Source organism: Papio anubis, chromosome 6 (genome assembly GCF_008728515.1).
Source record: "Papio anubis isolate 15944 chromosome 6, Panubis1.0, whole genome shotgun sequence".
Classification (NCBI taxonomy): domain Eukaryota; kingdom Metazoa; phylum Chordata; class Mammalia; order Primates; family Cercopithecidae; genus Papio; species Papio anubis.
Window position 1 is genome coordinate 37,254,816 of NC_044981.1, and position 25,199 is coordinate 37,280,014.

Sequence of the window (25,199 nt, forward strand, 5' to 3'; positions counted from 1 at the left end):
TATGATAGTGATATGTTACAAAAATATTGCTGTGTGAAATTTCAGATAACTAATGAGATTGTGCGACAGATGATGGAAATGGAAGGAATGTACAGCTTGGACAAGCCTGGAGACTTCACTACTATTGTTGATGTGCAGCTCATAGCAGCAATGATCCATCCTGGAGGTGGTCGAAATGATATTCCACAACGTTTAAAAAGACAGTTTACTGTGTTTAATTGTACATTGCCTTCAAATGCTTCAATAGACAAAATTTTTGGTATGAATATTCTTAGTGTTTCTTTTATTGCATTATGTAATGGACATAAACCACAGAAAATGTCATTTAAGAGACAAAAAGGCTCTGTCTAAAGTGGGGTATGTGAAATGGAGAGCTAAATACCAGGAAAGAGGGACTCAATACTAAGATGACCTATGCTTATAGCCTATTCTCAGACTCAGAGATATTTAGAAATAGGCTTGTTGGAAGTTAACATTAGACGTAAAGAAACCTTTGTGTTTTGGGTTTCAGGACATGGTTAATCAGAGAAATTTGGGCTAATAAATGACAGCACAAAGATCACAGATTAACAATATGTTATACAAAGTCAAATGTAGCACTTCAGTATGTTAATGAAAATGAGATTCTTGACAGCAAATGTGACATCAAATCACATAAATTGTACCATCAAAACTTTTGTGTAGGTCAGGCCATGCCTATAATCTTAGCATTTTGAAAGACCAAGGTGGGAGGATTGCTGGAGGCCAGGAATTCAAGACCAGCCTGGGCACATAGCGAGACTCCATTTCTAAAAAAAGTTTAAAACATTAGCTAGGTGTGGTGGCCCATGTCTGTAGTCCTAGCTACATGGGAGGCTGAGGCCACAGGATTGCTTGAGCCTAGGAGGTTGAGGCTGCAGTGAGCTATGATCGCATCACTGCATTTGAGCCTGGGTAACAGAGTAAGATCATGTCTAAAAAAACAAAAAACAAACCCCCAGTCCCCCCCAAAACCTCTTACATACACGAGAAACAGACCCACTCATGTAAGAACATTAATTATTTGGTATGGCAAGTACTGTAGTCAGAAGGGAAAGGGCAGACTTTTAATCAGTAGTTCCAGGATACATAGTAATTCTTATATGAAAATAATTGAATTTTGACATCTGCCTCATGCTAAGAACAAGATCAACTACAGATGGATTCATGACCTAAATATGGAAGGCAAGGCTATAAAACATTTGGAAGGAAATACAGGGAAATAGTTGAGTGACCTCTGAGTAGGGAAGGACTTCATAAATGAGACTCAGAAAACACAAAAATAAAGAAAAAAATATACATATTTGACTAGATTGAAATGTAAAACTTCTCTTCATTAAAAAATAACATTAAGAGGCCGGGCGTGGTGGCTCATGCCTGTAATCCCAGCACTTTGGGAGGCCAAGGTGGGCGGATCGCGAGGTCAGGAGATCGAGACCATCCTGGCTAACACGGTGAAATCCTGTCTCTACTAAAAAATACAAAAAATTAGCGAGGTGTGGTGGCGAGTGCCTGTAGTCCCAGCTACTTGGGAGGCTGAGGCAGGAGAAGGGCATGAACCCAGGAGGCGGAGCTTGCAGTGAGCTGAGATCTTGCCACTTCACTCCAGCCTGGGCGACAGAGTGAGACTCTGTCTCAAAGAAAAAAAACAAAACAAACAAACAACCATTAAGAGAGTGAAAAGACAAGCCTCAAAATGGAAGAAAAAATTTTAACACATATAACATTGTATTCTGAATATTTAGAGAAATCCTATAAATCAGACAAGAAAAGTGAACAACTGGATATAAAAATGGGCAAACAACTAAGGCACTTTAAAAAGAGTAAGCTAAATGGCCAATAAACAAAGTAAAGATGGTAAACATCATTAGTATTCAGGAGAACACAAATGAGAAACACCAAGCAATACCGTTTCATACCTACTAGATTTGCAAAAAAAAAAAAAAAAATTCTGACAAAATAAGCATTAGTGAGAACGTGAAGCAACTAAGACTCTCTTTGCCTGCTGGCCGGAGTGTCAATTGCTACAAACGCTTTGGATAACAATTTGGCATCACTGCTGGTAAATAGGGCATGTGCCCATCCCTAGCAGTTCCACTTCTAGGTTTATACCAAATTATCATTTTTTCCTTTATGGTTTGGGTTTTCTGAGTCTCAAGAAGTCCTTTCCTATCCAGACATCATACAGGTATTCTCTTATGCTTTCTTCCAGACATTGTATAGTTTTGCCCTCCATAGCTGGGGCCTCAATCCATCTGTAGTTGATTTTGCACATGCATGCCACAGACTTACACAAAAATGCTCATAGTGCAGTGTGCACGATGGCAAAAATGTGAAATAATCCAGATATTTATCACTAGTAAAACTGGATAAATACATCCTGTCACAGGCACACAGTGGCCTGCTGTGCAGCAGTGAAAATGAATGAATACAGCTACATGCTTCACCATGGATGAAGCCCAGAAATACAATGCCGAATGAAAGAAGCAAATCACAGGAAAAAATACAATTCCTTTAAACCGAATTTCAAAATTTTTTTTTTTTAACAAGTTCAAAAGTTCAAAAACCTAAGTGGTGAAGCTATAAAGAAAAGCAAGTTACTGATTATATTAAAGAGAAGTGGCGACCTCTGGAGGAAGGGAGAAGTTGTGAACAAGGATGAATGTACAGGGGCTTCTAATGCGCTGGGCAAGGCTGTAGTTATCAATCTGGTGGTGTGTACTTGAGGGTTTGTTATTTGTTAAGCTATTTGACATACTCTTTGGTATGACTGACACATTTAAACAAATACGGAAAACAAACCAACCAGAAGCTGAGCCTCAGAGAAGTGAAATAACTGCTCAATCAAGGCCTTTTAGCTAGTGCTTGGCAGAGGGGTAGTGCTAATCCCCATCTCATGCTTCTTGTAACACAAATGTCCCACAGGAAGGTGGAAATCTAGAATACAGGATTTCAGGAAGCAAACGGGCCTTACAGGCACTTAGCACAACCAACCGCAAGCAACCGTGATTTGGAGGAAAATTTCATGTTTCCCCAGGGCAATTCTTCAGTCAGTGTGAACAAACTCCAGTTTCTTTAGTCTCCACTCTTCATCAACCTGTTCTGCATCTCTGAGCAGATATTCATATTCATATTCCTCTGAAAATACCATGCTCAGAACTGAACGCACTATGCGGTGTGTAGTCTCACTGGAGTGAAGCAGAGTAAATCTTTCTTCAGTCTAAATCAAAGACATTCTGAAACTTTGAGAACAGTCTCTAAACCTACACCCCAGTCTTTCTGAGAGTGATGATGACAGTCAGACCATCACTGTGCTGGGTGTTCCCTAGGAATGTTGCATGTCTAGCCCAGGCCAGAGTGGTGACTGACTGTAGGCTGGAAAAAGTGGTCCTGATTCCAGTTCTGCCAATACCAATCCATGTGACCTTGAACAATCGGCTTCACCTGTCTGGGCCTGGTCTCCTTCTCTGTAAGATGAGGGAGTAGTCTCTAAGCTCACATATGCTTCAGGGCGAATGCTGATGTACAGACTGTAGGGCCAGATTGCTTGGATTCACATCCCATATTTGTCTGCATGCAAGCTGTGTAACTTTGAGCAAGTTCCTAAGCTCATATTAAAATGGGACTAGTAATAATAATACTACCTTGTATTTTTTTCTTGTAGGGTGCTGGGTGGGGGATTAAATGAGTCAATACATATAAAACACTTATCACTGCATACTAAGCTTGGCTGGATCCACTACTGACTCCCAGTCTTAGCTGATCCCTTGAGAGAAATTCTGAACAACACCCAGCTTAGTCAGCTTTGTAATGATTTGTTCACTGGGATAAACATATACTTTGAAATCTTTTGGTAAGCTTATACCTTCAATCTTGCTTATCTTTCAGGAATTATTGGATGTGGATACTTTGATCCTTGTAGAAGTTTCAAGCCTCAAATATGTGAGATGATTGTGAATTTAGTCTCAGTGGGCAGAGTGCTGTGGCAATGGACTAAGGTACAGAATGGTTTGTTGTCAATAATTTTTAAAATGGCAACTGTTATTCAGCCCTAGTTCTCACCTCATGGCTCATTAAGTTATCATAATATCATATATAGTGGTGTTTTTTAGAAAAGACAAATTACGTGCTCAAATAGATTTATGACACCTTTTCCTTCCAGGGAGCAAAAGATCTGACTAAATGATGCTTTCCATATGTATGAGATGTTACTGTAAACCAGACATGACATCCAAGACAAAGTAGAATTTTGCTGAAATGAGAACACTGCATTTCCACTTGTTACTCTGATTTGTAAATCTTTATTTGTATTATCTGTCTCCCTCCACCAAACTATGGCAGACACTCAAATGCTTATTGACTGACTTAATACATGATTTCCAGATATTCTCAGCCAACTAGGACTTAAAGTCTAACTTGTGTGTTTCTCTGAGCTGGAGCATGAGTTAGTAAATGGATGGAAGTGTTCTTAACAAAAATTGGCTAGATTTGCATACACAAGTCAGTGTCCTAAGTAAAGCTCAGCAAACCTGCAGCTGTCCTCAGATGACTTAAGGCAGTACTCATGAAAAGGCAATTAAGTGTAGGTATGAGATAAAAATGAGGTTGATATATTTGACAAAAAGTCATGAAGGAGATAAGGATTAGTTGTCATAATTCACTACACATCCATTAGGCCGATTACACACGTGTGGGCAGGCACTTGTCTCCTGGGAAACCTGGAGTGTGCCAGCCTGTCAGATTCCTGGGTAGACTGGGGATTTCTAGATATGGAATTATCAGAAGAGGAATTTGGGGGTTTCTTTTCTTTTTTTTTTTTTTTGAGATGGAGTCTCACTCTGTCGCCCAGGCTGGAGTGCAGTGGCCGGATCTCAGCTCACTGCAAGCTCCGCCTCCCGGGTTTATGCCATTCTCCTGCCTCAGCCTCCCGAATAGCTGGGACTACAGGCGCCCGTCACCTCGCCCTGCTAGTTTTTTGTATTTTTTAGTAGAGACGGGGTTTCACCGTGTTAGCCAGGATGGTCTCGATCTCCTGACCTCGTGATCCGCCCTTCTCGGCCTCCCAAAGTGCTGGGATTACAGGCTTGAGCCACCGCGCCCGGCGGGGGGTTTCTTATGAGATGCTCTTCCACGCAGCCACCTTCCGTGATGAGTGTGGGGCCCTGTTCCTTGCCAACACAGGGCCTTTACATGTGCCATTGTACCCCTTTTAAAGAAACCTGAAAATAAGTGGCAAGGACTGAGCATCTGAGATAGTTTTCTGTGGTAAGATACATGTGGTTTCCAACAGGACTATTGCTCAGTTTACTGTGCTTATATACGTAGTTCTCTGAAAAGCTTTGCCTTTCCAGGTGTCTTCCATCTTCCAGTTTCTTTTGTTATTTGGATGTTTCCTGGCTCCATGTCCTCAGTGTCTTTTTTTAAATCTATTTAATCCATTCTACACAAGCTTTCATTCCCACTGTTCACGTCAAGATCACCAAAGACCTCGATCTTGCCACATCTCAAGGTTAATTTTCCTGTCCCTCTTACTTGACTTTTTAGCAGCATTTGACCTAAATGATCCCTCTAAATATTTTCTTCACTTGGCTTCAGAGGGTCCCCATATTCTTGGTTTTCTTCCTAGTGTACTGGCTACCTCATTTAAAGTCCCCCTTCTTCTTTCCCTCCTCGAAACACTGAAATGCACCTGGTCTCGATGCTGGGCCCTCTTCTCTGTCTACATTCTTTCCCTAAGTGGCCTCATCCAGCTTCGAGGCTTTAAACATCATCCCTGTGCTGATGACTTCAAAATGGATATCTCCATCCCAGGCCTCTCTGCCTGGCTCCAGGCCAATTTCTAACTGCTTAATAGACATCAGTGTTTGATGTCTGATACTCATCTCAAAGTTACCATGTCCAAACAGAACTCTTAAGTGTCCTTAAATATGATCCTCCCTCAAACTTCTGCGTCTCAGTAGCAGCACCAGTTATCCTCCTTCTTAGGTTAAAATTACTGGGCTCCATCCTTGATTTATGTCTTCCTCATGGCCTACATCCAGTCCATCAGTGAATATCAGTGACCTCCCCTTCAAAATCTACCCCAAAGCCGAGCCCTCCTCGCCATCCTCCCATGACCACCCTGATAAGTGCTCCCATCACTTGTCCCCGGGACCATGCAGTAACTTCCTAACCATTCTCCTTGCTTTCTTCTTGCTCTCTTGGAGTCTGTTCTTTTCACAGTCCTAGATGATATTTTTAAAAAAGTAAACCAGAAATCTTTACTCCTTCTTAAAACCACCAGTAGACTCCCAGTTCCACTTATAATGTCAGCAGACTCCAGTTACTTCCCTTGCTTGCCATCATCCTGCTCCAGCCAAGTGGCCCTGCTCACCATTCCTTGAGCACCCCAGGTTTATTGCACTGCTGGGTCACCATACTTTGGCTCATTCTCATCACTCTTACCTTCAGAGGGACTGTCTCCGGTCATCCTCTGAAGTGACTGCCCTTGTCCCTATCCTACTCATTATCTGTCTCCTGGCCCTGATTTTTTTTTGTTTTTAAAACCATGGCTTCTATCATTACTTGCTTATTTACATATATATTTGTTCCCTGTTCATTCTCAGGCTCCCCAACCACAGAATAAAAGCCCGCTTGATGACAGCAGAGTTAGCTGTCCTCTGTTTACCAGTGTGTCTTCTTAAGAACCAGGGAGGTGCTCAGTCATTGAAAAATGAATGCATCTTCCTCTTCTACCCACCTCTACATAAGCAGCCTTCTTTGTGTCTTTTCTTCCAATCTCCCATCTTCACAAAGCACTCTTTTAGTCCATTCATGCCTTGTCTATCAGCCCACCTTTATGTTACTTTATATAGTTTTAAGGCAGAAGCAGTTGAGAAACGAAAGAAGGTGATGAAAAGTAGAGGGAAATATTAGATGAGAAGGAAAGAAGCAGGTTAACAAATACTGAGAAGAAGAAAGAAAGAAAGGAATTTTTTTAACAGATTCTCTTTAATGACTGCCTCAGTTACCAATGGCTGCCATCATGGCTGGAGTGTTGTATTACAAAAAAAAGCAATATTCACATAACCTTACCCTTTGGGTATTTTTGCATATTTATAATATAACTATATGTTTTATATTTTAGTGAGTAGGATGAACATTTTAGCTTGCAATGGAACTGAGCACAGAGGGAAGTTGATAGACAATTGATAAAATACGCTTCTTTTCGTTTCGTCTCCCCATGCTACTTGCTGCTTTAACTAGCACTGGGAATTAGCCTGTAAAAATTACAAACTCAATAGGGTAATTTTTCAGTATAGAAAGGGCTTAATTTATGAACAGATGCTAAAGAAAGCATCTGCTTTGCTGAAATAGGTGTATGGGGAGTTTGTATCACCAGAATTATCATTATTTTCACTTTCAAAAATGATGCTAATGATATCAATTATGATCTTTATACATGACCATCAATGCGTTCCATATCTAGAGTACCTCGAGGTTATCCCTTAATGGGTATCTCTCTGGGTAAGAATGCGGTATTGTTACAGCTTTGCCTTTTTGTATTCTAGAAGTTGGTAGAAATAGTAAATTAGCATAGAATACATACTCTGTGCTCAAACAGAAAAAACATCTATTACTATACACATAGCTACATGTCAGACTTGCCTGTCCACTTATTATGGATATACAGATATACAAAGACTGTTGACTGAGTTTGGATCCATATAGTAAAATCCAGGTTATGATATGCAGATATGTTTATAGAAATCCTAACACATGAAGGACCCTAATCAAAGCAATTTATAGAAGATAGCCATTATTAACTTTAAAAGTGAACATTGTTCTTACCTGCATGACAACCAATTCACGTTCAGTTTTTTGTTATGACGTGTTTCCACATGTACACTACCAATGATTAGAGATGATTATTCCCACAATTCATATAGTTCTTAAGAACTCGGGGGAAGTGACTCGCTCAAAGCCAACTGATGGTGGTAGAACAAGGTCTTGGAATCTGCATCCAGTGCATTGGTCTTGAATCCATCCTATCCAAGAACTTATGGTCTTTTAAATCCTAAGTTGGTTTATTTATGATTTTCTTTCTGTCCGTGTTGTCACAAAATATGAACTTAATCTTGATTTATTTACTCAGCAGATTTTATCTAAAATAGGATTTGTGAGACAGTTCTAAAAATAATTCTACTTTTAGTTGTATCTGAAAACTAATTGAGAGTATTTCATTCTTTCGTCTCTAGGTGAAGATGCTGCCAACTCCTTCTAAATTTCATTACATCTTCAATCTTCGAGATCTTTCCAGAATTTGGCAAGGAATGTTGACCATAAAAGCTGAGGAGTGCACTTCAATCCATACTCTCCTATCCCTTTTCAAACATGAGTGCAACAGAGTAATTGCGGACAGGTGCGTATTGCGGCTCTTGAGTTTAAATGTATGACCTGAGAAGTTTATGCTACTTGGTTAATTTTTTTTTTTTTTTTTTGAGATGGAGTTTTGCTCTTGTTGCCCAGTCTGGAGTGCAATGGTGCGATCTCAGCTCACCACAACCTCTGCCTCCCGGGTTCAAGCGATTCTCCAACTTCAGCCTCCCAAGTAGCTGGGATCACAGGCATGTGCCACCATGGCTGGTTATTTATTTATTTTTTGTATTTTTAGTAGAGATGGGGTTTCTCCATGTTGGTCAGGCTGGTCTTGAACTCCTGACCTCAGGTGTTCCGCCCGTCTCAGTCTCCCAAAGTGCTGGGATTACAGGCATCAGCCATCCTGCCCAGCCGGTTATTTCTCACATTATCTACTGGGATAAGTAGAGTAAGGAGCATTGTCGTCATTTGCTGTGGGGCTTGTGAAGCATTGATGGCGTCTCTCACTTGCCCACTGCCTTAAGAAAATGCTCTGCCGATTTATTCGAGTATGACTTCAACAATACATCTTTATAAATCACCAGATCATCAGAGTTGATAACATTCGGAGGCACACTTTCATTGTATATATTTTCTACAAATTGTGAGCTCTTTGTAGGTTTTATGTGGGGAAATCTGGTTTCATCCCTTTAAAGTGAAACAATCTCATTAAAGTTAATTTCGGTCATCTTTTGGAGCCTCCATTCCCTCATCTATAAACCATGGATGATAATGCCAGTTTCACAAAGTTGTAAAGTGTCTACCATGACTCACACAAGGGTGATACTTGTCAAATGTTACTCCCCTTTGTCCTCTCTTCCCTCTGTGATATTGTCAATCTGAAAAGGTCCTTTGTGCACCGAATCCACCAACCCAGAAAGAGGACGCTTGTCCACTACCGACCATCACTTCTGCACCCCATCACAAGTTTTAGGGACCTTTGATCTCACCTAAGTGATTCATCTATATTTTCTATAAGTAGTACAGTTAATGTTATAACTTTCTTGGATGGGGTTATGCCCTTCTTATCAAAAGGCAGAACATGTTGTTTCCCTGTCCTGAATTGAGAAGGTCCAGGGTGGGACTGAGAAGAGGCAAAGGGACATATTCAGTTAGAAAAGATGCTTTCATATTTCACATTCTTACTACTACATTTTCCTTTCAGATTTGTAACTCCTGAAGATGAGCAGTGGTTTAACACACATCTTATTCATGCAGTTGAAGAAAATATTGGCTCTGATGCAGCGTCGTGCATTCTTCCTGAACCATACTTTGTGGATTTTCTCCGTGAGATGCCGGAACCAACTGGCGATGAACCTGAAGACACTGTGTTTGAAGTACCCAAAATATATGAATTGGTATTTATTTTCATCTCTTTAAAGAAGTTTTCAGATCGCTCACCTAACTAGATCTTTCTTTCTGCACCAGAGTCCCACCATGGAGTTGCTATAATTCCAGCACTTTGGGAGGGTGAGGTGGGAGGATTGCTTGAGCCCAGGAGTTTGAGAGCAGCCTGGGCAACACAGTGAGACCCTGTTTCTACAAAAAATAAGAAAAATTAGCTGGGTGTGGTGGCATGCTCCTGTACTCCCAATTACTCAGCAGGTGGAGGTGGAAGGATTACTTGAGCCCAGGAGTTCGAGATTGCAATGAGCTGTGATTGTGTCACTGCACTCTAGCCTGGGTGACAGAATGAGACCCTGTCTCAAAAACAGAGAGAGCGCGTGAGTTCAGTAAGACGACCAAGCATTTATAAATATGAAATAACTATACTCTATACCTATACCAAGGGTTGGCAAATTATAGTTTCTGGGCCAGATCCAGCCAGCCCACTGCCTGTTTAATTTTATTAGACTTACTAGCTAAGAAGGATATTTATTTATTTATTTATTTATTTTTGAGATGGAATCTCTCTCTGTCACCCAGGCTGGAGCGCAGTGGCATGAACTCGGCTCGCTGCAACCTCCGCCTTCTGGGTTCAAGCAATTCTCCTGCCTCAACCTCCCAAGTAGCTGGGATTACAAGTGCTCTCCACCATGCCCGGCTAATTGTTTGTATTTTTAGTACAGACGAGGTTTCACCATGTTGGTCCTGTGATTACAGGTGCCCACTACAATGCCCGGCTACTTTGTTGTATTGTTAGTAGAGATGAGGTTTTACCATGTTTGTCAGGCTGGTTTCAAACTCCTGACCTCAAGTGATCCACCCATCTCGGCCTCCCAAAGTTCTGGAATGACAGGTGTGAGTCACCATCCCCAGCTGATTTTTCATTTTTAAATAGTTACCAAAAAATAAAAAATCAAAAAAAGAACAATATTGTGTGACATATAAAAATTATATAGAATTCAAATTTCAGTGTTCATAAATAAGGTTTCATTGAAACACCCATTGGTTTAAATATTGGCCATAGCTGCTTTTGCACTACAATGGCAGGGGTGAGTAGAGACTGAATGGGCCATAAAGCCTAAAATATTTACTATCTTGCCCTTTACAGAAAAAGTTTACCAACACTTGCCAACAATCACAAGATAGAAAATATAAAAGTATTTCATTTGAAGTCAGGAAACAACAGATGCTGGAGAGGATGTGGAGAAATAGGAACGCTTTTACACTGGTGGGACTGTAAACTAGTTCAACCATTGTGGAAGACAGTGTGGCGATTCCTCAAGGATCTAGAACTAGAAATACCATTTGACCCAGCAATCCCATTACTGGATATATACCCAAAGGATTATAAATCATGCTGCTCTAAAGACAGATGCACACATATGTTTACTGCAGCACTATTCACAATAGCAAAGACTTGGAACCAACCCAAATGTCCATCAATGACAGACTGGATTAAGAAAATGTGGCACATATACACCATGGAATACTATGCAGCCATTAAAAAGGATGAGTTCATGTCCTTTGTAGGGACATGGATGCAGCTGGAAACCATCATTCTGAGCAAACTATCGCAAGAACAGAAAACCAAACACCACGTGTTCTCACTCATAGGTGGGAACTGAACAATGAGAACACTTGGACACAGGAAGGGGAACATCACACACTGGGGCCTGTTGTGGGGTGCAAGGGAGGGGGGAGGGTTAGTATTAGGAGATATATCTAATGTAAATGACGAGTTAATGGGTGCAGCACACCAACATGACACATGTATAGGTATGTAACAAACCTGCATGTTGTGCACATGTACCCTAGAACTTAAAGTATAATAAAAAATAAATAAATAAATAAATAATTTCATTTAACAGCAACAAAAACATGTAGGAATTAACATGACAAAACTTTACTTAAACAGCAACTTGCCATTCTTTCTAAATTAATATATAGGTTTAATGAAATTTGAAACAAGATTTCAAAGGGACTTTAAAAACAGAGTTACATAACAAAGAAATCCTAAAGCGTATGTGGAGCCGGGCGAGGTGGTTTATGCCTGTAATACCCGCGACTTGGGGAAGCTGAAGTGGAAGGATCCAAAGAGCCAAGGAAGTGGAGGCTGCAGTGAGCTATGAGTGGGCCACTGCACTCCAGCCTGGGTGACAGAGTACCTTGACTCTAAAAATAAAAATAAAGTGTATGTAGATCAAAGAATTAGATGGGGAGGAACAATTTGCAAAACAAAGAAAGTGGGTGTGGATTTAATTCAGAACAACGAAGGCTTGTGGATTTGACTCCATGAATAATGTAAAACGTTTTTGTATTTTTGAAAGCTGCAAACAATATTAAAAAGTAAATAAAAACTAAGAAAAATATTTCCTATATTAATGTGTGACATGGATAGGAGTTGGTAGGGAAAGGTCAGAAATGATTTTGCACTGGAAACCAACTAATACAGTTAAGTTTCAGGCCTTAGAAAATGGAAATAACTAAAAGTAGACTAATATGTGAGAAACCTCTGGCAATCCATAAAGTTTAAAAAAGATATATATATATCTTAAAATTACTTTTGAGTGTCTTTACAATTGCTGCTTTAATACATATTTGGATCTTAAATACTATTTTTTTCTCTTTCTCCCCACCCATAGGTGCCATCCTTTGACTTTCTGGCTGAAAAACTCCAGTTTTACCAGAGACAGTTCAATGAAATCATTAGAGGAACATCTCTTGATCTGGTGTTTTTTAAAGATGCAATGACTCATCTTATTAAGGTCCTAACTATTGCCTATTTACTGATGTAAATAGATCATGTAAAAGCTTACTGTATTTCATAGATAATTTTTTTTGAGAGAATAACTATATACTATCAGGTATCATATAGAAGACTGTACATAGGTTGGGTCAGTTCACCATCCCGGAAGACAAAGGCTTAATAGGAAACCCTTTATTTGAATCCATCTACATGGCAGCAAATGTCTTTCAAGGGCAAATATGGTTTTCTCTTCAGAGTTTTTGGCACACTGAGTCAACAAGAAAGTATGGAGAACCTTTAGAAAGTGTGGAGAACCCTGTGAAAAAATATACTTCCCTCAAATTCTATTTTCGATATTATGGGAATTCTGTTCCCCATGGACGAAAAGATGTTGCTTTGAAAAGTGTCAATGTTATGACTGACTTACAGATGATGGGACAGGGGTAAGGTTGATATACAGGACCGGTGAGAGAATAGAAGCCAGTTAGAGGTAACACCAAAAAGGGGTGTTTTCACACTAATCTATTCAACAAGTAATTATTGAGCATTCACTGCAGCTAGATCTTGGGGTTCTGAGATTCTATTCTGAGTGCAAAGCCATAAGTGGTTAATATATTTTAAAATATGCTGATAGAATTTACACATACCAGGGTGTCATTGTTGATCCGCCAACTGTAAAACTTGTATTTTTAAAAAATTGTTGTTTAGTGGTAATTTAGTGTTGTTTAGGGAATTTAGTGATCCACCTAGACTTTCTCCCTAGTTGGTGACAATACTATAAAAGACAGTTTTTTAGCAATGCCTTCAATTGGCCTGCATAAGATTTGAGCCACAATTTGAGTCTTATCTTCACTGAGGAAATCAACCATAGACAAGCAACACAAGATGAAAGGCTGTCTCTCCAAGTTGGCTCCTAGAAACATCCTCCTACCCCACTGTAAATAGAATTGTGGTATTTAAAAACAATTGTTGGCAGAGATATGAGAGAGTTGAGTTAGGTGTCTACATGATTCATTGTCGAGTTAGGTGTCTACATGATTCAGTGTGTTAGGCTGATGAATAAAAAAAAAAAATTCTAAACATTTCTTATATCTTCTGCAGATTGGGAAAAGCCGCTCCACTATCCATTGGGTCTAAAACTAATAAAACTGTACATACGTGCACTCACATGAGCACACACACAGAATAGTTTTAAAATAGAAGGGAGTAAATCCAGTTTGTTCTGTTCTTCATGACGTAAATATAGATGGTCAAGGAAAGATTCAAGCTGAACAAATCAATATTAAACTTTAATTTAAAAAATTCGGACATAGACCATTAACAAGGAAAAAGTCTAATATCGTCTAGAAACATACAATCAAAACTTGGACTCATTTAGTGCAAGAAACTATAAACATCCACATCCTTTTTTCAAATAAGCACTTTTTAAATCTCAAAACAGATTTCACGAATAATTCGAACATCATGTGGAAATGCATTGCTGGTGGGTGTTGGTGGCTCCGGAAAACAAAGTCTTTCAAGATTGGCCTCTTTTATTGCTGGCTATCAAATATTCCAGATAACATTAACCAGGTAGGATGAAGTAAAACACAATATGTTTTTCTATATAATTTCTCTAAGGTTAAATGTTTACTTTAGAAAAAAAGGAAGCACAACAGTTTTCTGTATTTCTTTTTAAAGTAAACTTTAAGTATTATATATATAAGGATATTAACACAAGTGTCACAGAGTAAATACACTGTAGCCTGTCTACAGATGAAGAAATAAAACAGTACTCGTACCCCAGAAGTGCCCCCTTGTTACGCTGCAGTCATTACCCTCCCAAAGAAAACAATATTCAAAGAGTAAGCCCATTGATTAGTCTTGCCTAGTTTTGAATTTTGTATCAATTGAATCATACAGGATTTGCTCTTTGCATCCCATTTCTATTATTGTGTTGTTTGTGAGAGTCATCCATGATGCTACATGTAGCAGGAGTTGTTCATTCTTTTTGCTGCATGATCTTCCACTTAATCAGATACTACCACAATCTATTTATCCATTGTACTCTTGATAAACATTTGGTTTGGGCAAATAGAGCTACTGTAAATATTCTTGTACGTGTCTGAGTATACACCTAAAGTTAAAATTGCTGAATGTAGGGTATCTGTATATTTAGCTTTAGTTGATCTGCGTAGTAGTTTTCCCGTGGTTGTACCAATTTACACTTCCACCAACATGCCATGAGAGTTTCAGTTGCTCCACATCCTTGTCCCCACTTGGCATTGTGTGTCTTTTTCATTTTAGCAATTCTTTTTTTTTTTTTTTTTTTTTTTGAGATGGAGTCTTGCTCAGTCGCCAAGGCTGGAGTGCAATGGCGTGATCTCGGCTCACTGCAACCTCCACCTCCCAGGTTCAAGCGATTGTCCTGCCTCAGCTCCCAAGTGCGCCACCATGCCCAGCCAATTTTTGTACTTTTAGTAGAGATGGGGTTTCACCATGTTGGCCAGGTTTCTCTTGAACTCCTGACCTCAAGTGATCGACCTGCCTCAGCCTCCCAAAATTACAGGCGTGAGCCACCACTCCTGGCCAATTTTGGCAATTCTGTGTGCGGAGTGGTAGCTCACTGTGGTTTTGGTTTGCATTTCCCAGATGGCTAATGATGTTGAGCACCTTTTCATCTCTCACTGACCATTTGGATAGGCTCTTTTGTGAATTATAAAAGCCCTTTCTCCATTTGGTTTTTCAGTTTGGTTGCGATTCTTTCTTACTGACTGTTAGGAATTCTATATGTGTTTTGGATATAAAGGGTGTATATTGCAAGTATCTTCTCTCAGTTATTGATTTGCCTTTTCATTCTCTTAGCGGATCTTAATTTTAATGAAATATCCTTTTTTTTTTCTATTTAGTGCTCTTTTGTATTATATTTTAAAATCTTTGTTTACCCTAAGGGCACATAGATATTTTCCTATGATTTTCTTAACATTTACACATAAAATTTACTACTTTCACATTTAGTTCTATAATCGACCTAGAATTCATTTTCTTATAATGTCTGATGTAGGAGTTGTGATTATTATTTTCAATATTGATAGCCAGTTGATCCAGCTCCATTTATTAAAAAGGTCATCTTTTCCCTGCTACATCACAGTGTCATTTTTTTGTCTTAAGTCATCTGATCATATACGTGACTATATAGTCTCCTCTACTGGTTTCCTTATCTATCTTTGCATCATTACCCACTGTATTAATTGCTGTAGCTTCTTTAATATATATATTTACATTTAACATATGTATATTTGGTAGTGTCAGATTTCTAACTTTGTTGTTGTTCTTCAAAATGTCTTGTCCATTTGACTTTTTATTTCCATATAAAATTTAGATCACTTTGCCAATTTATAAACAAACACACAAATCATTCTGCTGCCAAACAATGAAAAATTGAACAAAATGCAATTTCTGAGTATTTTAAAAACATAAAACATCAAATAAGTAGATATTAATTTAATTTTACTTCAAAAATTAAATTAGTTGTCAACATTTAAAAATCGGGAGGTTTCATATTTTAGAAAAGCGTATTTCTGACTTTTTTTTTTAAATAATTGGAAGATCTGGCAACCTAGGGCCTACACACCCAGGTAGCAGAGCTCAGTAGCAGCTGCCTCCTTGGATGGGACATACAATCCTGCAATCCACAGACCCCACCAGCACTGCTTCACTCACTGGCATTATCTGTCTGATTCCTGTAGGCATCTAAATTTGTGATCCTGAGATAGGTGGTGTTGCACTTATTATAGTTAGGAATGACAGAGGCTTAAATTAAGGCAAATTTATTCACTATATTTTCTTAATTTCTGTATTCTTGATACCCTGGCATCTGAGACCCTGGTGACTGGGGAGAGACTGACCCTTCCAGGGTAACCAATTCTTAGAGATTCAAACAGCTCCTCCAGAAGAGTACCTTTCATATGCAAACCAACCAATCCAGAGTCCTTACTCCCAACCACCACCTCTATCTGGTGGGTGTGTAGTGGCATCTCACGGTGGATTAGGATATTCCTCTGCCCTAATCACCCCAGGGCAACATACCAGTCAGCAAGGGAGCGCTCCTATGCCCCAGAGGCTGCTGAAATTATTCAAACTAGCCGATCCTAATTCTGCTTGCCTGCCTTGCCTTTCTTATGGAAACCACAATAAAGCCTCTTGCCTGTGATTTCCCATCACTCCTTGTGCCTCCTGATTGACTCTGGTGTTTCCCCATGTCACCCTACCTAGCATGTCAAGCCCCCTCCTGTTTCTAGGGTTCCTTGAGTATAAACATCTTCCTTCATGACAGTCGTTCCTGTGTCTTCGTGTCTTACCACATTTGATTACAACAAATTCTGGATACATTTTATAACAGCAGATAAAGTGGGAATAGAGAGGAAGACTCAGCAGGGACAGTTTAAAGTATGCAGGATTAATAGGACTTAGTAACTGACCCAATATGCAGGAAGAGGAGGAAAGAACAGGAAGGCCAGCATGACACTCTTGAGTTCTCTAGTGGTACAGTTGTGTGCCCCATAAGGACATTTTGGCCAACAGCAGACAATGTATATGATGGTGGTCACATGAGATTGTAATGGAGCTACCCTATACAGGAATAGTATTTTAAAAATCTTTTATACTGTATTCTTACTGTACCTTTTCTATGTTTAGGTAGATACACAAATATGGACCATTGCATTAGAATTGCCTACAGTATTCAGTGCAATAACGTGTTGTTCAGGTTTGTAGCTTAGGAGCAATAGGCCATTCTTATAGCCTAGGTGTATGTAGGTATACTCTGTGCTGTTCTGTATCAGTCAGTTTTTGCATTGTTATGAATACCTGAGACTGTGTAATTTATTTAAAAACAGGTTTGTTTTGGTTCAAGGTTCTGCAGGCTGTACAGGAAGTGTGGTGCTGGCACCTGCTTCTGGTGAGGGTCTCAGGAAGCTTCCAATCATGGCGGGAGGCAAAAGGGCAGCAGGTGGTCGTATCATGATAGCTGGAGTGAGAGAGTCAGGGGGCAGGTCCCAGACTCCTTTAAACAACCAGATCTTATATGAACTCAGAGTTATAACTCACTCATTACCAAGGGGATGGTGCTAAGCCACTCATGAGGGATCTGCCTCCATGACCCAAACACCTTCTACCAAGCCCCACCTCCAACATTGGGGGTTACATTTCAACACGAGATTTGGAGGGGACAAACATCCAAACTGTATTATGTTCCCACAATTACAATGTTTTCTTTTTGTTCGTTTGTTTGTTTTTTGAGAAGGAGTCTCACTCTGTCACACAGGCTGGAGTGCAGTGGTGCGATCTCTGCTCACTGCAGTCTCCACCTCCCAGGTTCAAGCAGTTATCTGCCTCAGCCTCCCGAGTAGCTGGGATTACTGGTGCCAACCACCACGCCTGGCTAATTTTTGTATTTTTGGTAGAGACAGGGTTTCACCAGACTGGCCAGGCTGGTCTTGAACTCCTGACCTTGTGATCCACCCGCCTCAGCCTCCCAAAGTGCTGGGATTACAGGCGTGAGCCACCACGCCCGCCCACAGTGACAATATTTTTTAAGGATGCATTTAGCAGAATGTATCCCCATTGTTAAGCAATGCATGACTGTACTTACCACACTGCATTAAAAAAAAAGTGCTTGTTCACATACATTTCTATCTCCTTCACTAAGCTGTAAGCTCCCTGAGAATGGACCACTGTAATATTTGTCTTTTTTATTTTCATTATTAAATGCTTAGTTTTAACCAATTCTGTAAAAGGATGTGTTGAATAAATAAAAAATGACCAGCTTTGAAGGGTAAAGTGACAATTTAGTTCAGTACATTTGAGTCTGAGGTGTTGCAGAACAGTTTCCATAGATAATAAGACTCATGGATGTGGAGTTCAGGAGAGGATTCTGGTTCTTGCAATAGGAATATAGACATCTCAGTAGAGGGAACCCTTTTATGGTCATGGGGAGTATGAATAGGGTGCATCATGGAAAGAAAAGATGGCTGTGGAAAGAACTCCAGGGTCTCCCAACATAGAGAAAGGGAGCTTGCAATTGAGAGTGAGAAGAAGAGGCAAGACAGAGAGGAGGAAATCCAGAGTGGTTTTCAGAAACTAAGCAGGTAGATAATTAATCTGCAAATGCTGGCTGGGTGCCCTGGCTCACGTCTGTAATCCCAACACTTTTGGAGGCCAGGCAGGCGGATCACCTGAGGTGAGGAGCTCGAGACTAGCTGGCCAACATGGTGAAACCCCATCTCTACTAAAAATACCAAAAAAATTAGCTGGGCATGGTGGCAGGCACCTGTAATCCCAGCTACTCAAGAGACTGAGGCAGGAGAATTGCTTGTACCCTGGAGGTGGAGATTGCAGTGAGCCAAGATCACGCCATTGCACTCCAGCCTGGGCAAGAAGAGTGAAACTCCGTCTCAAAAAAAAAAAAAAAAAAAAAATCTGAAAATGTTAAGGCATGAAAAGTGGCAGCTGATAGTCAACATGATAAAACTTTCAGTGGAGTGGATGGGCGCACAAGCCACATTGCATTAGGAAGAGAAGCAGCACAGAGAACACTTTTGGAAAACTTGAAAGAAAGAAACAAGAGAGGTCAGGATCTGGACAAGGAGTGTGTTGTGACTGTCTCTATATATTGCAAAAGCAATACATAACTGTCAGTCTAATTCTTTAAAAAATCAGCCAAATTGACATCTTTTGACTGATCAGTTCAGAGACTGGCCAGTCAGTGAGAGGATTACTCTGACAGCATCAGGCCACTAGATCTTTCTGGTTCCAGTGCTCATAGTCTTTCTGTGAAACCCATGGCCTACTCCCTAATTACTTGCATTGTAACACCTCTTTCCAGTGAGGATTACCTTTTAGTCCTTGTCATTAGCTTACCCATGAGGATTTACATACAACATTTCAGATAATGTCTGCTTTCTTTTTACACATCTCGTCACCTCTGGTAGCACATACATTTAACCAGAAACAGAGTAAACCAAAAAATAAAGACCAAGATCTTTTCATTCCATAATCTGTAACCATCTAACATTTCTATTATTTATCCCATATTGCATAATGCATCTGTTTCTGTGGGTTTTCTTTGTACCTAGCCACTTAATGAGCTGTGCAAATTACCACTATATACAATTTATCATTAATTTTATTCATAACTTACTGTGACTTTTTCACCAAACCAAACTCATCCAAATTTCAGATGAGTTTTAGCTATTGTACATATATTTACTTGGACGAAATCTGTTGCTGAGGACAGTCAGATTGCAGAGACTAAAAGTTCATTTCTCTATTCCCACTTACGCTTCATGGATCACTTTTGGTAAATTCCCTGATTCTCAGTTCTCAACTTAAACAAAACCTATTTGTTTTGAATGGTAATATATCACTCTCTAGCTCTAATCTCTGTATTTTCTAGCAGGCACCATTACTTAGTATCTATGGAGCAGGTACAGATTATGCTCTAATAATCATGGGCTATTATTGTGTTTTGGGATAAATTATGACTATGGATTTGTTGTTGTTGTTGTTGTTTGATTGTTTGTTTGTTTTGAGACAGAGTCTTGCTCTGTTGCCCAGGCTGGAGTGCAGTGGTGTGATCTCGGCTCACTGTAACCTCTGCCTCCTGGGTTCAGGCGATTCTCCTGCCTCAGCCTCCCAAGTAGCTGGGATTACAGGCACACACCACACGCCTGGCTAATTTTTTTGTATTTTTTTAGTGGAGATGGGGTTTCACCATGTTCCGCCTCGGCCTCCCAAAGTGCTGGGATTACAGGTGTGAGCCACCGCACTCAGCCGACTATATATTTTTCAATCTAAAAATTTCTATCACTTTTCTTCTTAGGTCTTACAATGTGACTAATCTAACAGATGATTTAAAATCTTTGTACAAAATTGCTGGTGCTGATGGAAAAGGCATCACTTTCATCTTTACTGACAATGAAATAAAAGATGAGGCTTTTCTAGAATACCTTAACAACTTGCTATCTTCAGGGGAGGTAAGTTTCAAAACTAGCGAAAAAGCCCATGTTGTAAATATATAAATTATATTGGAATAGTAAAAGCAGCAGCCTTTTGAAAGTGAGGCTGTTTAGTACATTTTTGATTGTAGACATGGTTAATGTATGAGATTTAGTAGATTTTCTGAAGTTCCTGTGAAATGAATGCTGCCCATCTCCAGATGCTTTGTTTAATTTTGAACATGGTTCCTTACTTGTCTCTTCAATCTTCACTTTGGTCTTATAATTTATTTTAGGAGAAGCAAAGTATCTGTCCGTCTATCTACATACTAGTGAGGAGTGTAGAATGGTTGAAAGAGTTCTGTTAGTTGTAAATGGATGTCTGCACCACCACTTCCGAAACCGCTTGTATCAGCACTTCCATGAGCCCTCACATCTTTAGTACTTTGTTAGAAAGACTCACCAGACTCAGCATATACAGGTCAAACATCTCAAATCCAAAAATCTGGAATCCAAAATGCTCCAAAATCTGAAACTTTTTGAGCACTGATGTGATGCTCAAAGGACATGCTCATTATTGGAGCATGTTAGATTTCAGATTTTTGAATTTGGGGGTGCTCAACCAGTAAGTAAAATGCAAACATTCCAAAATCTGAAAAAAATCTGAAATCTGAAACACTGTGGTCCCAAGCATTTTGAATAAGGGATGCTCAACTTGTAGTTATATTCATGGTGGAGATTTATTGCGGCAACACAGTAAGGATGCAGAGCCAGATCAGTAGAGAGGAAGACTCATCTTGTAGAGTAATCGATGTACCAGGAACATGGAATTGATGTTCCAGCTTCCTATGCTTTTGCCAAGGGGCCATACAGAACGTCCTCTCCATCCAGTATGAAGGGCAGTAACATATGCACTGTGTTTCCGTTCAGGAAGCCCACTTGAGATTCGGAGTCCAGTGGGTTTTTTTAGAGTTGGTCATTAGTCACTTCCTGCCTAGCTACAACTACCAAAGTTCCAGATTCCTAGAAGGAAAGCAGATAGATGTTTACCATATGTCACAAGGTTTCTGTAAACAGTCTAGTTGGCACTGCAAAACAACCTTATCAATTACTAATGGAGGAGACATTCCAAAAGCCAAGTTCCCTGATAACAGCCCAGGGTCAACTCTGCAAGCACACCCTTCTCAAGATTAAGCCTGCTGTGTTAACTCTTCCCTGCACCATGGTATACAGATGCTTAATGGTGCAAAAATTAGTTAAGTATTTTGGAGTCAGAGTTGATTAGACTGACTCTGAGTCAAAGTACAGAGGGCACCCCTGGACATCTTAAAGAGATGATTGAGTGGTGGTGGAGATGGCTTTTTGGTGATAGCTATTGGAGCACAAGAAAACACAATTAGTTCTTGATTGAGCTGCTCAATAAAAAGTTGCAGTCTTGATAATCTCTGGCAAATCAGATTTGACAGTGGAGATGCTGAAAGAAAATATGAAATAAGATGACGTGCAAATTTAAAAAGGGACTGGACTTTGGTGGAGAACTCTTAAAATACAGAACACTTCCTTGTCCATTCCTTAAAGATCTCCAATTTGTTTGCACGAGATGAGATGGATGAAATCACCCAAGGTCTGATTTCAGTGATGAAGAGGGAACTGCCCCGCCATCCTCCTACCTTTGATAATTTGTATGAATACTTCATTTCAAGATCAAGGAAGAACTTACATGTTGTTCTCTGCTTTTCTCCAGTGAGTTTTTATTTTTATTTATATCTACGTAGAAAGAGTTCCTTATTTAAAGATACTTAGTTTACCTTCTCTGATTAGATAATGATCTTGGAAATTAATATTTTTACATTGAATTAAAATTAACACTTTTGTACCACACAATCTCCATTGACCAAATTCTCATTTCCAGTATAATTTAAAATATTCATATTATTAAAAAATATTGCATAACCTGCAATTTTCATTAATTACCTAGAGACATGGGTTGTTTGAATTGTAAGGGACTTGGTGATGTAACCTCGTCCAGCTCCACCTCCCATGTAGACATATCAGGTTTACTAAAATGTCCCTGATGTAGGTTTGAAGATCTCTATCTCATCGTGCTACCCAATATAGTAGCCATTAGGCATATATGGTTACTTAAGTTTTGATTAATTAGCCCCGTTTCTACTTACTATTTGGTTTATTTTTGATACAGGGTCTTGCTCTGCTGCCTAGGCTGAAGTGCAGTGGCATGATCATGGCTCACTGCAGTGTCAACCTCCCAGGCTCAAGCCATCCTCTCACCTTAGACTCCCAAGTAGCTGGGACTGCAAGCATGTGCCATCATGCCCAGTTAATTTTTGTATTTTTTGTAGAGACGGGGTTTTGCCATGTTGCCTGGGCTGGTCTGGAACTCCTGAACTCAAGGGATTCACTCGCCTGGACCTCCCAAAGTGCTGGGATTACAGGCATGAGCCACCACACCTGGCTTTGCTCCATTCCTAGTGCTTAGTAGTCCTGTGTGGCTAATAGCTACCACACTGGAAAGCATATATATAAAGCATTTTTATTATCACTTAAAGTTCTATTGACAGCTCTGGGGACTCTCATTCATTTATAAGGCAGCCTGCTTCATTCTTGGATAGTCTAATTGCCAAAAGGCTCTTATTTATAATCAATAGAATTTTGTCTCTGTGCTTTTCTGATTCTAATTCTGTCCTATACAATGAACTCAATCCCTCTTCCATGTAAAGTTTTTCAGATGTTTGGAGAAGGTTTTTGCAAGGCTAAGTTGTTTCTTTTTTAGACCAAACATCTGTTCCTGCAGCTGTTATCACTTGTCCCAGTGTTCATGCCTTTTGCTGTCCTGGCCCTCTCTCTCAAAGAGTTCTAGTTTATCAGTTTACTCTTAAAAGAGAGTTCCTAGAATTGAATGCAGTAATGTAGATGTAGTCCCAGGACAGGGAAGAGCGTAGCGTGTATTTCCTCCCTTCATCGGAACATTCAATTTATATATGATTGCAGCCCAAGAAGATTCATTTTCAAATTTGTGACGTCACTCTGTTGGATCTGACTGCAGAAATCTCTCTCTGGCTGACTTATAACCCCTCCGTGTTTCTAATGTTTGTTGACTTTGCTATCAACAGGTTGGTGAGAAGTTCCGTGCCCGTTCTTTGAAATTTCCTGGCTTGATATCAGGTTGCACTATGGACTGGTTCAGCCGCTGGCCGAGGGAGGCTCTGATTGCTGTGGCCTCCTACTTCCTTTCAGACTATAATATTGTCTGCTCTAGTGAAATTAAAAGACAAGTTGTAGAAACAATGGGCCTGTTTCATGACATGGTTTCAGAGAGCTGTGAAAGTTATTTCCAAAGGTAAGTGATATTACATGAGCAGCATCGCTATGGAACCACAGCATGTACTCCCTAGAGGAATGCATTGTAACATCCAGCAGAAGACTCTTCCTATTGATTGAGCATGAGGTCCTAGCTGCATTTTTAGATCTTTCTTCCTTTGATTTTCTAGTGATTATGTATGAAGAGATGGCAAGTAAACAAGATTTAAAAACGGACTAGTGTCCACACTTAAATACCTTTTTATCCTCCAAACCTCAAAGTAACAGATACTTAATGAATTGCTTTATTTCATCTGCTTAATTTTGTTTTGAAAATGACTTAGCTAATTCATCACCACTGTTTAAAATTAGTTTCTTATTCAAATGCATTATTTATTTTGATGAAAGAAGTACACAGTTTCTAATGTTTCTTTATTGCCTTATGCTGAGGGAGTATTTAGAATTTCTGTTTGCATTACTCAGTCTTACCAATGTTTCTATGCCAGATAACTATGAAACAAAATATTAACTGACTGTGGGAAAACCACTCACTAAAAGCAGCAATGACATGTTCATTATGTGAAAGCTGGTATCAACTATGCAAAAACACAGCTTTTTTCCCCACAAAGCATGACAGTCACTGTATAAGACTGACAAATGGGCCAGCATGGATCCCCAGAAAGGCTATGCCTGTTTTTCTGCATAGAGAGTTCGGGTAACACTCTCATTGATTCTCTCTGGCTGACTTATAACCGCTCTGTGTTTCTCATGTTTGTTGACTTTGCTATCAACAGGTTGGTGAGAAGTTCCATGCCCGTTCTTTGAAATTCCTGCTTTGAAATTCCTGTTCTTTGAGGTTCCTGCTTCACAAAAGTTTGTGTATTCCATACCTTTTTCTTTACTTAAAACCATTCCCAGACCACCCTTTTAAATAATTCCAGATAATATCTCCCAAATTCTCTTGGCGAATCAGTGTGTATTAATTCTTTTCTTTCTTTTTTTTTTTTTTTTTTGAGACGAAGTCTCGCTCTGTCGCCCAGGCTGGAGTGCAGTGGCCAGATCTCAGCTCACTGCAAGCTCCGGCTCCTGGGTTTACGCCATTCTCCTGCCTCAGCCTCCCGAGTATCTGGGACTACAGGCGCCCGCCACCTCTCCCTGCTGTTTTTTTTGTGTTTTTTAGTAGAGATGGGGTTTCACCGTGTTAGCCAGGATGGTCTCGATTTCCTGACCTCGTGATCCACCCGTCTCGGCCTCCCAAAATGCTGGGATTACAGGCTTGAGCCACCGCACCCAGCCAGTGTGTATTAATTCTTACTGTTAAGAAGATTTTCTTTCTATTTGAACTCCTCCTGCTAATG

The 25,199-nt window shown here is 39.8% G+C and overlaps 1 protein-coding gene across 5 annotated transcripts in view; it reads left to right on the forward strand.

The window, feature by feature from the left end:
* The window catches only part of DNAH8 (dynein axonemal heavy chain 8), a 319,842-nt gene that overhangs the window by 174,244 nt on the left and 120,399 nt on the right, over positions 1-25,199 (forward strand). For all 5 annotated transcript variants that reach the window (XM_031667069.1, XM_031667067.1, XM_031667072.1 and 2 more), the window contains 9 exons: positions 46-259; positions 3,907-4,016; positions 8,256-8,419; positions 9,581-9,773; positions 12,444-12,566; positions 13,989-14,119; positions 20,409-20,562; positions 22,102-22,266; positions 23,655-23,881. In XM_031667069.1, the coding sequence (XP_031522929.1) occupies positions 46-259; positions 3,907-4,016; positions 8,256-8,419; positions 9,581-9,773; positions 12,444-12,566; positions 13,989-14,119; positions 20,409-20,562; positions 22,102-22,266; positions 23,655-23,881 (1,481 nt within the window). The remainder of the gene's footprint in view (positions 1-45; positions 260-3,906; positions 4,017-8,255; positions 8,420-9,580; positions 9,774-12,443; positions 12,567-13,988; positions 14,120-20,408; positions 20,563-22,101; positions 22,267-23,654; positions 23,882-25,199) is intronic.